This window comes from Ranitomeya variabilis, chromosome 7 (genome assembly GCF_051348905.1).
Source record: "Ranitomeya variabilis isolate aRanVar5 chromosome 7, aRanVar5.hap1, whole genome shotgun sequence".
Classification (NCBI taxonomy): Eukaryota; Metazoa; Chordata; class Amphibia; order Anura; family Dendrobatidae; genus Ranitomeya; species Ranitomeya variabilis.
In genome coordinates, this window is record NC_135238.1 from 67,175,657 (window position 1) to 67,188,582 (window position 12,926).

At 44.1% G+C, this 12,926-nt stretch overlaps 1 protein-coding gene across 4 annotated transcripts in view; it reads right to left on the reverse strand.

The window, feature by feature from the left end:
- Positions 1-10,322: 10,322 nt before the first annotated feature.
- Positions 10,323-12,926, reverse strand: part of LOC143786049 (lipopolysaccharide-induced tumor necrosis factor-alpha factor homolog) — a 36,933-nt gene continuing 34,329 nt past the window's right edge. For all 4 annotated transcript variants that reach the window (XM_077275224.1, XM_077275226.1, XM_077275225.1 and 1 more), the window contains one exon: positions 10,323-12,263. In XM_077275224.1, the coding sequence (XP_077131339.1) occupies positions 12,155-12,263 (109 nt within the window). In that variant the 3' untranslated portion in view covers positions 10,323-12,154. The remainder of the gene's footprint in view (positions 12,264-12,926) is intronic.

A 12,926-nucleotide genomic window follows, 5' to 3' on the forward strand; every position in this document is an offset into this window, starting at 1 on the left:
ATTTCATCTTAAACTTGATTAGCTGTTCATCATAACGGTAACTTTGACCAGGGGTGCCCAAACCTTTACATGCAGTGCACTATATGTTCAGATGGCATGAGGCAAGAAAAATGTGTCTGTTTTTAAATAATTGTGTTCACTCGGCTTTTTTTTCATTTTCTTCTATCATTATAAGTTAAAACTTTACACACAAAAAACTGAAGTTAAAACAAAAATATTGTGTGAGGCAAAACATTTTGTTAGTGTCCTTTTAGATGGACTCATCTCTGCCCATTAACTAGCGCCAGTTGGCCCCATACCAGTCTATTGGTGCTCGTTACTTAGCCTACTTTACCCGAGCTGGCGAAAACCAGTCGAAATAGAACGCTTGTCATTACCCCCATACATCATTTTGTCAGCAACTCATTCCCTGTTTACAAAGGCATTACATGACCTGATCACCTGACAAGTGAGTGTTTTATTCATTCCTTGGGCAATCGTCGGCCTGTTTACACGGGCTGATAACTGAGAACGAGCTTTCAGGCAATTAATGTCTAAAAGAAACAAACTAAAACTTACAAATGTTACTTTTTTCAGTAGTTCACCCAAACTATGCAATGACACACAATCCATCTTGGCAGGTTTAGTAACTTTCATTTCGATCTTTAAAGTCTGATGCTTTTTGCATTTCTGTATTTTTGTTATAGTTTTCCTTTTTCAGATTCTCTTCAGGGTAACTGGGTGCATTTTCTCACCCTGTTCTCCCACACACGGGCGACCGAGAGAACAGTGTGGTGTCACCCACATTGTGCACCCTCTGGTCTGCTAGGCAGGACCTCTTGCCCTGTCACTTAACTGTGCTTCAGGGTGAATCGTGGTGGTTGGTCCGTGCCTGTTCTCCACCCCAGCACTCTCTTCGGAGTTGGATGGGAGGAAGACAGTGGTCACTTCTCACGAGGGCCCTCGCACGCGTTTTCTGGCCTATGTAAACGCTTCCTGCCAGTCACTCGTCAGCCCTCCCAATCATTGCTCACGCTTTTTTTTTTTTTTTTTTGAATCTTTTTATCCCACTATTGGAATGTCCAGGGGGGTCTTGCAGTGCACTCCGCCTGGACCCACCTCCTTCTCTCCCGCATTCCAGCGTCATCTTAGCAGCTCCACACTTCCCCGCAGCACTTGCTCCGACAGATCAGCGCTGACAAGGCTCTCTTCATCCAGGACTGGGTAGGCTCTGTCCAGGTTGTATTTTCCTTTTTTTTTGCCCCCTAGACTTAGCCCTCCTCAGCAGTATTCCAGGCCTTTACATATACCCAGACCTAGGGAGCCTCACTCCTGTCCCTCCCCCATGGTCATTCACTACTCCTGCTCCCTCTGCAAAAAAGTGGCCCACAGGCCATACCTCGGCCTTCTACCAAGCTTGCAGCTCTTCCACCATGCTAGCCTCACAGTAGCCCTCCACCGCCCAGGATGAGCTCACTACCCATCCACTAGATTGGGCTGTTGCTATTTCTCAAATCAGTATCTGACCTAACCAAGTATCATAGTCCCTGGTGCAGGTCTTAGAACGTTTACCTAACCTGTCTGCTGCCACCAGTACTCCGAACGTCCCTCCAGACGATTCAAAGGCAGCTCACAACCACTCTCGGAAGGGCAGGTCAAGGATTAGGTACAAGACGCAGGCTCACTATCTCTTCGTCCAGCTCTCCATCCCAGTCCATGTCCACAATAACCCACGCCTACTCCCCTGAGGTGGCCCTGGGGTCCGAACCAAAGTCCCAGTCAGATTCTGAACCCAACGTGGATCAGACTTCAAAGCTTCTGTATATGGTCGACAGCCTCATATCAGCTGTTAAGCAGACGTTTAAGGCCGGCGTCACACTAGCGAGTTTTACGGACGTATGAGCGCAGAAAATACGTCCGTAAAATACGCATTACACACGGCCCAATGAATCTCTGGGGATTCTCCTATCAGCCATATATTACGCATCCGTAATATACGGTCTTGTACGGCCGTAGAAAATCGCAGCATGCTGCGTTTGTCAGCGTATTGCGCAAAAAATACGCCAATGAAAGTCCATGGGGGCGAGAAAAATACGGATTACACACGGACCAGCAGTGTGACTTGCGAGAAATACGCAGCGGTGTTCTATAGAAAAGCCGGTAATTCAATTGCCGGCTTTTCCTCTCTCCTTCACAAACCCGAAATGATATGAGACATGGTTTACATACAGTAAACCATCTCATATCCCTTTTTTTTTTTTCCGCGTATTCCACACTACTAATGTTAGCAGTGTGTATGTGCAAAATTTGGGCGCTGTAGTTTGAAAAATAAAGGGTTAAATCGCGGGAAAAATTGGTGTGGGCTCCCGCGCAATTTTCTCCGCCTGAGTGGTAAAGCCAGTGACTGAGAGCAGATATTAATAGCCTAGAGAGGGTCCATGGTTATTGCCCCCCCCCTAGCTAAAAACATCTGCCCCCAGCCACCCCAGAAAAGGCACATCTGGAAGATGCGCCTATTCTGGCACTTGGCCACTCTCTTCCCACTCCTGTGTAGCGGTGGGATATGGAGTAATGAAGGGTTAATGTCACCTTGCTATTGTAAGGTGACATTAAGCCAGGTTAATAATGGAGAGGCGTCAATTATGACACCTATCCATTATTAATCCAATAGTACGAAATGGTTAATTAAACACACATTATTACAAAGTACTTTAATGAAATAAAGACACAGGGTGTTTCAATATTTTATTATTCTCTTAATCCACCTGAAGACCCTCGTTCTGTAAAAAAGGAAAAATAAAAAATCAACAATATCCCATACCTTCCGTCGTTCTGGCAGTCCCACGATGTAAATCCATCTGAAGTGCTTAAATCATTTTACACCCAGGAGCTCTGCTAATGCAGTTGTGCTCGTGGATGTAAAACCCCGGGGAATGAATGGAAAGCAGGGGAATGTCCTGTAGTTACCTTGAGTCGCGGTGATGCGCCCTCTGCTGGATGTCCTCATATGAACTCGAGCGTGGGAAAAAAATACGCTGCCACACCCTGCCTACGGATGACATACGGATCACTATTTGGGGAACATTTCTGCGTATTACGGCCGTAAAAAACGGACCGTATTGTCTTACTTACTGTCTTATTGTGACGCCGGCCTAATCTTGAGGACCAGTTTTTCCCCCAGGACCACTTTCATTCAAAAAGGTAAAACGTCCTTCCAAGAGGTTTTCCAATCACAAGGAGTTTGGGAGTATCTTTACAAAAAACACTGGTAACATCTGGAAAAGTGCTTTCCTGGTAGAAAACTATTGGATATCATATATCCCTTTAGTCTGGAACTTAGCAGGTGGACAAAGTCGCCAATCTCTCGCCTGTCTGCCAAAACTGTTCTGATGGCTCCTCTTTCAAAGACTCCACCGACAGATTGAAGCCCAAGCCAAATCGGCCTTTGAAGCTGCTGACGAATCCCTCTTCCCCCTTCCATGTTAGTAGCCAAGCCAATTTCCGCCTGGGCAAAACTCTTCCGGCAGGGCATCTTGTCAGCCGCCTCCCTAGACAAGTTGGCTGACCTTGTGGACCTGATCGCCCATGCAGGAAAGTACCATATCCCTGGACACTGCCAGCTCTTCAGCCCGTGTCACTAGCAATACTGTTGCCTTACAAAGAATTCTTTGGCTTAAAGGGAAATTGCCGCAATTTTGTTTTTGTTGATTGTTTATATGAACAATTATTTTTAATACAAAATTATTTTTTTTAACTTTAATATCTTTTTTATTATTAATAATTTTTGCAGCCACTGGGTGCCGCCATTTTGCTTTGCAGGAGTGTAAGAGTCCCAGCACGACACTTACACTCTGCAAATACGGCAGCCCTGGCATAGGAGACTGCGGTCGGCGTCTGACCCCATTACTATCATTGTGCTGCTCCCTGCTGTGTTCTGGCCATGCCCCCTGGCTGTCTCCACATCACAGCAGAGGCAGCAGGTCGGCGCCATCTTTCTTCAGCCCACAGTGTACCTGTGAGCTCTACTGTCACTTGAGAGCTGCGATAGCTGCGCTGTTATAGGAGGGACAGCTCCATCTGTCTCCCCTTCACACTGTCAGCAGCGGCCGTTCACCGTCCTCTTCTATGCTGCCTGGTGCCCTGGCTCTAATATCTAGAATCGCTAGAGAGGGTGAAATGCTGCGGTCTGATGTCCTCTATCAGGAGCTGCAGAGAGGTAACAGAGGGGATGGGGGAGGCTCTGTGCTGCTCTGACCCTGCCTCTCACTGTAGCTCCTCACAGGACATCAGACCGTGTATCTATCACTATACTGTGCTGAGCCGTGTATCTAATCCTCTCCTGTGTGATACTGTCTGCTGAGCCGTGTATCTAATCCTATACTGTGTGATACTGTCTGCTGCGCCGTGTATCTAATCCTATACTGTGTGATACTGTGCTGAGCCGTGTATCTAATCCTATACTGTGTGATACACTGCTCAGCAGACAGTATCTAATCCTATACTGTGAAATACTGTGCTGAGCCGTGTATCTAATCCTATACTGTGATACTGTCTGCTGCGCCGTGTATCTAATCCTATCCTGTGTGAAACTGTGCTGAGCCGTGTATCTAATCCTAACCTGTGCTGAGCCGTGTATCTAATCCTATACTGTGTGATACACTGCTCAGCAGACAGTATCTAATCCTATACTGTGAAATACTGTGCTGAGCCGTGTATCTAATCCTATACTGTGATACTGTCTGCTGCGCCGTGTATCTAATCCTATCCTGTGTGAAACTGTGCTGAGCCGTGTATCTAATCCTAACCTGTGCTGAGCCGTGTATCTAATCCTATACTGTGTGATACACTGCTCAGCAGACAGTATCTAATCCTATACTGTGAAATACTGTGCTGAGCCGTGTATCTAATCCTATACTGTGATACTGTCTGCTGCGCCGTGTATCTAATCCTATCCTGTGTGAAACTGTGCTGAGCCGTGTATCTAATCCTAACCTGTGCTGAGCCGTGTATCTAATCCTATACTGTTTGATACACTGCTCAGCAGACAGAATCTAATCCTATTCTGTGAAATACTGTGCTGAACCGTGTATCTAATCCTATACTGTGTGATGCTGTCTGCTGAGCCGTGTATCTAATCCTATCCTGTATGACTGTCTGCTGAGCCGTGTATCTAATCCTATCCTGTATGATACTGTGCTGAGCCGTGTATCTAATCCTATCCTGTGTGATACTGTGCTGAGCCGTGTATCTAATCCTATACTGTGCTGAGCCGTGTATCTAATCCTATACTGTGTGATACACTGCTCAGCAGACGGTATCTAATCCTATACTGTGAAATACTGTGCTGAGCCGTGTATCTAATCCTATACTGTGATGCTGTCTGCTGAGCCGTGTATCTAATCCTATCCTGTATGACTGTCTGCTGAGCCGTGTATCTAATCCTATCCCGTGTGATACTGTGCTGAGCCGTGTATCTAATCCTATACTGTGTGATACACTGCTCAGCAGACAGTATCTAATCCTATACTGTGCTGAGCCGTGTATCTAATCCTATACTGTGTGATGCTGTCTGCTGAGCCGTGTATCTAATCCTATACTGTGCTGACCTGTGTATCTAATCCTCCTGTGGAATACTGACTGCTGAGCCGTGCATCTAATCCGCACCTGTGTGATACTGTCTGGTGAACCGTGTATCTAATCCTCTCCTATGCACTCCTCTTCCTCCTGCATGTCTTTCCCCATTGCACACACAACTCAATGCGTGCAATAACAGGAGCTGCAGGGGTCATGCTGTATTATGGCATTATGTGTGATCTATATGACGGTATTATGATCTATATGACGGTATTATGTGATCTGTATGGTGGTATTACGCTTGATCAGTATTGAGAAAATTATATGGTGGTGTTGTGTGTGATCTATATGGCGGTATTATGTGAGATCTATGTGGCGGTATTGTGTGTTCTATATGGCGGTATTATGTGAGAACACTGGCAGCATTATGTGTGATCTATATGGTGGTATTATGTGAGAACACTATGGCAGTATTATCTTCAGAAAGCGGACCCATTCTAGGGTGGTCCTGGCTGAGCAGCTGCACACGGCTCTGGGGTAATAGAGGGGGCAGCATGACCTCCAGTTAGGTGCAGTCAGGGCTGGTGAGGCAGCTGAAGAGAGGGGTCTCATTTTTATTGTTACTATATGGCTAAATTTCCTTCCCAGCATCACCCCGGACTGCGCCTGTCGTCTCACTTTCACACATCACCAGGACAGGATGGAGAAGACAGGATCTGAGGAGGGGAATGGGGTCTGCATGCAAAGTCTGGGTCAGAACAGGCCATCAATCCACAGAAATGTTTCCTGGATTTCTGAGCAGACGGTCCATCCATGTGTATAAAAGACAGCGCTCTATGTACAATCCCTGGCTGCTCCGCGCACTGAACAGGGTGCCCCCATAGACCAGCACACTGCTCTCCTGAAATACTCTGTGCTGCTGTCACCCTGCTCCCTCCATCACATATCTCCCAGAATCCTTGCTGCCTGCCATCCTCGGTGACTGTCTACTTGTCAGTATAAGGTTACTTTCACACTAGCGTCGGTACGGGGCCGTCGCCATGCATCGTACCGACGCACGTTGTGAAAATAATGAACAACGGGGGCAGCGGATGCAGTTTTTCAACGCATCCGCTGCCCCATTGTAATGTCCGGGGAGGAGGGGGCGGAGTTCCGGCCGCGCATGCGCAGTCGAAAATAGCGGACACGACGCACAACAAAAACGTTACATGTAACGTTTTGTGCCGATGGTCCGCCAAAACACAACGCATCCGTCGCACGATGGATGCGTCGTGTGGCCATACGTCGCTAATGTAAGTCTGAGGGGAAAAAAACTTTGCAGGACAACTTTGCAGGATGCGTTTTTTCTCCAAAACGACGCATTGCGACGTCCGTCAAAAGACGCTAGTGTGAAAGTAGCCTAACTCTGCAGTCACCAACAAAATGGCTGCTCACTGTGTTCCTGAATATCATCCTCTCTTATCCCTTAGCAAACACCAGAAGGGGAGGAGAGGAGTGACATCACACACGTCAGCAGACTCCGCCCATAATTACTGCAGTGCTGTAATGTGAGCTAGTTGTACACTAGGTTTTTGTGAAATTTCAGCAGTGTTTAAAAGTGGAAATTCCAAAACTTCAAATTATTTTTCATATTTTTACTAAATTATAAACAAATGATAATTTTTTTAAGAAAATGTAAACATTAATTCTTTACATTTTTTTCAATTGCGGTAAAAAAAATTTCCCTTTAAGACCTGGATTGTGGACCTGGCTTCTAAGAAATTTCTTACCAATCACCCGTTCCAGGGTTCAGTACTTTGGGTCCAAACTAGACCAGCTCATCTCAGAATGCTACTGGCGGCAAGAGCACCTCCTTTCTTCAACTTAATCCTAAACACCCTTTCATCAGGAGACATTCCTTTCGTTTTTTGTCAATTATCCCCACCTGGGGAGTGTCTCCCTGCTTCCAAATCCACCATCGCCCATGGGATTCACTCTGCTATACTGGAGGTGTGTTGCATTAAAGATGGACCACCCCCTCCGGGAGTAAGAGCTCGCTCCACCTGGGTGGTCGGGGCCTCATGGGCTGGTCACCACTCGGCCTCTGCAATCCAGATTTGCAAAGCTGCTACCTGGTTATATCTTCACACTTTCGCAAGATTCTACAGAGTACGTACCTACACTTCAGCTGATTCCGGCCTGAGGAGAAAGGTCCTTCAAGCAGCAGTCGCCCAATGTCCGACCTGATTTTTGAAATTTATTCTGTTCCATCCGTTGGAACTGCTTTAGGAAGTCCCATGGTTACGTGTCCCCCAATGAAGGCTCCAAGTAATTCTTTGACACTTGAAACTAGTTTTTTTGAATTTTAATATTATTGACCTCTTCTTCTACAACACGTTTAACACCTTACAAATTTTTTTCTTCACCATTTCAAAATCCATAACTATTATTTTTCTGTCTCCTTAGCTGTATGATGACATTTTTTTGCAGTAAAGATTCCTATGTTTTAATTTCACCATTTACTGTTAAATATATATATTTTCTATTAATATTGTACAACAAAATTTTACCGTAAGAGATGAATGTCATATTCACAGAAATAACAAATTTATTTAGTTTATTTTCACTACTTTTGCAGAAACATTTTTGTTTTCAGTGGTACTAATTTGGAGTCGATATTCAGATCTCTATTTAGAAGGCAAATAATTAAAAAAACAAAAACAAAGCCTTTCCTCCATTTATCCTCTAAGTTGCAGCGTTCATTATTGATCATGGCATAGAAGAGGTAAAATGGCCACTGTTGTGGAAAGTGTATATATAGCATGTGTGCGGAAGGGTTTCATTTTGGATATGCAATCACTTGTTTGCCACGGAATATAATACTTTTAGAGCAGTATATTGAGCCTGTCTGCATTATTTCTGATAAGCATTTTACTAGATCTTTTGTTAGGATCTCCTACTGCCACAGTACCCCACTGGCATTGCTTTGTGGGGGACGAAAGCGGCATACCGTATTTTTTGGCATATAAGACGCACTTTTTCCCCAAAAAAATTGTGAGGAAAATGGGGGGTGCGTCTTATATTCGGAACGCAGGCTTACCGGCATTGTGGCGGCGACAGAGGTGCGGGCATGATGTGGCACGGTGAGCTGTATGGCATGAGCAGGTCCCATCCATATTTGAGGTGAATCCGCGGCCCGGTATTGATGGAGAGCAGCAGCGCTGGTGAGTTACGGTATTTTCCGGTGGCGGCGGCCATCTTGCTGAGGCCGCGCATGCGCAGATTCACTACTCTGCGTCCCAGGGCTTCAGGAAAATGGCCGCGGGAGGCCGCGCGTGCGCAGATGGAGATCGCGGCGGCCATTTTCCTGAAGCCCTGGGATGCAGAGTAGTGAATCTGCGCACGCGCGGCCTCAGCAAGATGGCCGCCGCCACCGGAAAATACCGTAACTCACCAGCGCTGCTGCTCTCCATCAATACCGGGCCGCGGATTCACCTCAAATATGGATGGGACCTGCTCACGCCATACAGCTCACCGTGCCACATCATGCCCGCACCTCTGTCGCCGCCACAATGCCGGTAAGCCCGCCGCCACCAGGAAAACCACCCAGCTCTGCTGCTCTCCTTCACTACTGCTGTGGCGTCACCTCAAATGTGGAAGGGACCCTGGCCGCTGCCACCTGAGGAAGTGACTGCACGTCTGCCACCGCCACAGCAACCTCCCCATGGACACCAGGCCATGGCGTCGCCCACCTAAGCAGGATGGGACCCTGCTCAGGTGCACGCCGTTCCGCCCACCGCACCTCAGCATCACCTCACCTCTGCCACCACCATGCCTCCTGTGACCCTGCTCTGCCACTGCCTGCCCTCAGGTAAGAGATCTTAAATTCGGACAATAAGACGGTCCCCCATCTTATAAAAAATCTTTTTTTCTGCATTTTTCACCCCAAATTTGGGGTGCGTCTTATAGGACGGTGCGTCTTATATGCCAAAAAATACGGTACTTTCCTCTCGAGAGCCTCTGTTCACAGCTGTTGTAGCATGGTAGCTCTTGTATGTTACAGCTGACGCCACTTGCTCATGAGGGGTGAGTTCAGTTCCTGTATATACAACATATTAATAAGGCATGGTGGGAGCTACCAGCCTCGGATTGGCCAGCATTGGGGAGAGGGGAATGCCCCGGTAGGCCCCACCACTTGAGCTGCTCTTGGACACACGACACCTAGTGCTCTATATGCAGACAAACGCAGCATCTCCTCTCACAAACTACCCATTTTATAACTTCATGAAAGAATAGACTGAAATTAAAAGGGCAAATCACATGCCTGGCTAGATTATTTGTTGCATGTAGCTGAGGAATGGGACCCTAGAATCAATTGTACGGAGGGGCTTTTGGTACCGTAGTTTGACGCGGTTTGTATCCACTTGCTGAAAACAATGTAGGTGAAAGCGGAGAGATCTTAAATCTGGAGGAATAGATCCAAAAGGTTGTTACAACATTACATACAACAAATAAGCTTTTATTATATGCCCAAAAGGCAGTAAACAAGGTATACGGGCAAAATGAGGAGCAGGTAGAAAGAGACCTCAATGGAAAATATGGCTAGGACAATGTGGCTACAACGATTGCTTGACTATTTTTGAACTGATGATGCCTAAATTGATTTTCATATTACATGATCAATTGTTGCATAGTTCTCGCCTCAGTCATTTATATTTTTATTTTTTTTCCAAAAATCAATAGCACATGTTAAGATATATTATAAAATGACTTATTTTATCAGATAAATCCTCTTCTTTCTCCTGGACTGATTCTCACTCAATTCATGTGCAAAATCTATATTCGGCGAAGACCATAGAATGTAAGTCTGCAAGGACAGGGTCTTCTCCCCTCTGTACCAGTCTGTCACTGTAAACGATATCTATAACTCTGTACGTAACCCCTTTCTCATGTACAGCACCATGGAATTAATGGTGCTATATAAATAAATAATAATAATTTTCACATTACTGAGATGGCAGTTGGTATTTGTAAAATTCTATGGAGAGTGGAGGAGCTAGAAGCAGAAATCTATAGAATGTTATAAGCACCAATTGTCATCAACTATCTCCATAATGGGAAAGTCTGTTTTCACTGAAGACGATTTTAGAGTCCTCAGTGGTTGATACCTTTTAATGGTTAACTGAAAAGGCGGTAACAAATTGCAAGCTTTCGAGGTCTCATCAGGCTCAGTATAACAGAAAATCTGCAGAGTTACGTATTCATACAAAACAGGACACAGAATAGTGCAGTAAATAATACAAGCGAGGTGAAGCAGAACTATCAATGTGGAACATGGCAAAACCGCTGTGACAGTAAATATTGGAGCAGGTCATAGATAAGGAATATGAAAGTTATATTGTCCTGTGATTAAGGTCTAGTGGAGGGTTCTGATGCCCCCAATGGGTCTGAGGAGCCCATTCCTTAATTGAAGTAGAAAGACATAAATCCATGCGACAGATTCATTCCTGCTCTGAATATGTCAAAGGTTATCATAAGTTTGCGCTCCCAGACTCTTCTGACTCTCTCAAAAATATATTTTTCTTGTACCTGTAAATTGAACACTTTGAATGATCAATCCAGGTGGATAAAGTGGATTTCTCCAATTTAATAAGCTCGACAACTAATATAACAAGTGGTTTCTCCAAATTCAACACAAAATCCCACTTATAATGATTGCTGAAATTAGCCACCACTTCATGAATAGTCTTTAATATTTACTAGACCTCCGTTTGGCTGTTATAATCTGCTGGAATGACTGTAAAAGAGCTGCAGAAAGATTTGGTGGCAGCAGGTACTGAGGTTTCAGTTTGCACAAACAAGCATATACTAAATGCTAAAGGTCTCCCTGCCTGAACTCCAAGATGTCCACCTCTACTGACTCAAGGCAAAAGAAAATTCTTCTTCAATATACACGGAACCATAGGAATAAGCTACAGAAATTTGGGGATTCTGTTATGTAGAATGATGAAGCAAAACTGGAACTTTTTTGACTTGTGGATTTCCAGGTTGACTGTAGGAAGAAATAAATGCTGAAAAGAACACCCTGCCTACAGTGAAGCATAGAGGAGGCTTTGTGATAATCTATTGCCTGCAGTCAAGACTAAGGGAAAAAATTCCTCTAATGATGGCTGATAAAAAAAAAATGTGGCAAGACTTATTAAAGGGTTGATATTGACTTTTAGGATTGCTACATTCATTAGGTTGCACTAGAGATCCTGTCCTCTTTCTCTATGAAGAGGTAATTTGCATGATCGATAAACTGATACTTTGTAGCAAAACCAATAAATGTTAACAGCTGCAGTACCATACATTGCATGGAATGCAATGTATCTATTTGAACGGCATCTTGAATACTAGTCACAAAAATGGTTGGAGCTTAAAACTCCAGAAGTAGGCCCCTATTTATGAATATTCCAGTTTGCAACCCCGTTTCTCTTTCACTGAAACGTCACTGAGTAATAGGAAATCTTTCACTTAATATTACACATTTTGTATTAAGTGCAATTTAAAGTAGTAATTTCTACCATTTTTTGTTTATTTGATGGAATTTTAGTTACTTTCTGGGACATGCCGGCATTGCCTATATGCGCTTGTATTTGTAGATGAGGTGTTTACAGTTGGGACAGTAGTGGTTCACGTCTTTGCAGCCTTTGACACAGCAAGGTATTAAGAAGCAGCCTAACACACATCTGAAAGAAAGAAAAGTGACAAAAAATGAATTCACATCCATATGTAAATCCCTCCTGAAGAAGACAATTTTTGGTTTTGTGCTTTCATAATTTTCTTCCCCCTTCTTCCGAGGGTCATATATTTTTTATTATTCCACTGACACCCTAACATACACACATGAGGTTTTATTTTTTGCATGATGATTTGTAGCTCCGAATGACAAACTCATTTGACCACATATTGTACTGGAAAAAGGGGGGAAGAAAATGTCACGTGTTGAAATTGCAAAACAAAAAATCAATTCTGCCATTTTTATTTTTTTATTTATTTATTTATTTATTTTTTTAAATAAAAATGACCGGGAATCTTGATTAACACATCAGTATGATTAGGGCAATGCCAGACTTTACCAGTTTTTTTTTTTTTTTCTTTTTTATATTTTAATGGTGAAAAAATGGGAAATTTGGAAAATGTACTATTGATTGATCTGTGTGAGGGCTGTATTTTGCAGGGAACGGTAGTTTTTATTTATGCCATATTGCTATTGATATAACATTTTCATGGCTTATCACATTTTTACAGAATTGTGGAGAGCAAAAAAACCCTGCAGTTCTGGCGTTTTAATTTGTATCTATTTTAAGAATTTACCAAATGTTTTTTGAGAATTTACCAAATTTTTTTTT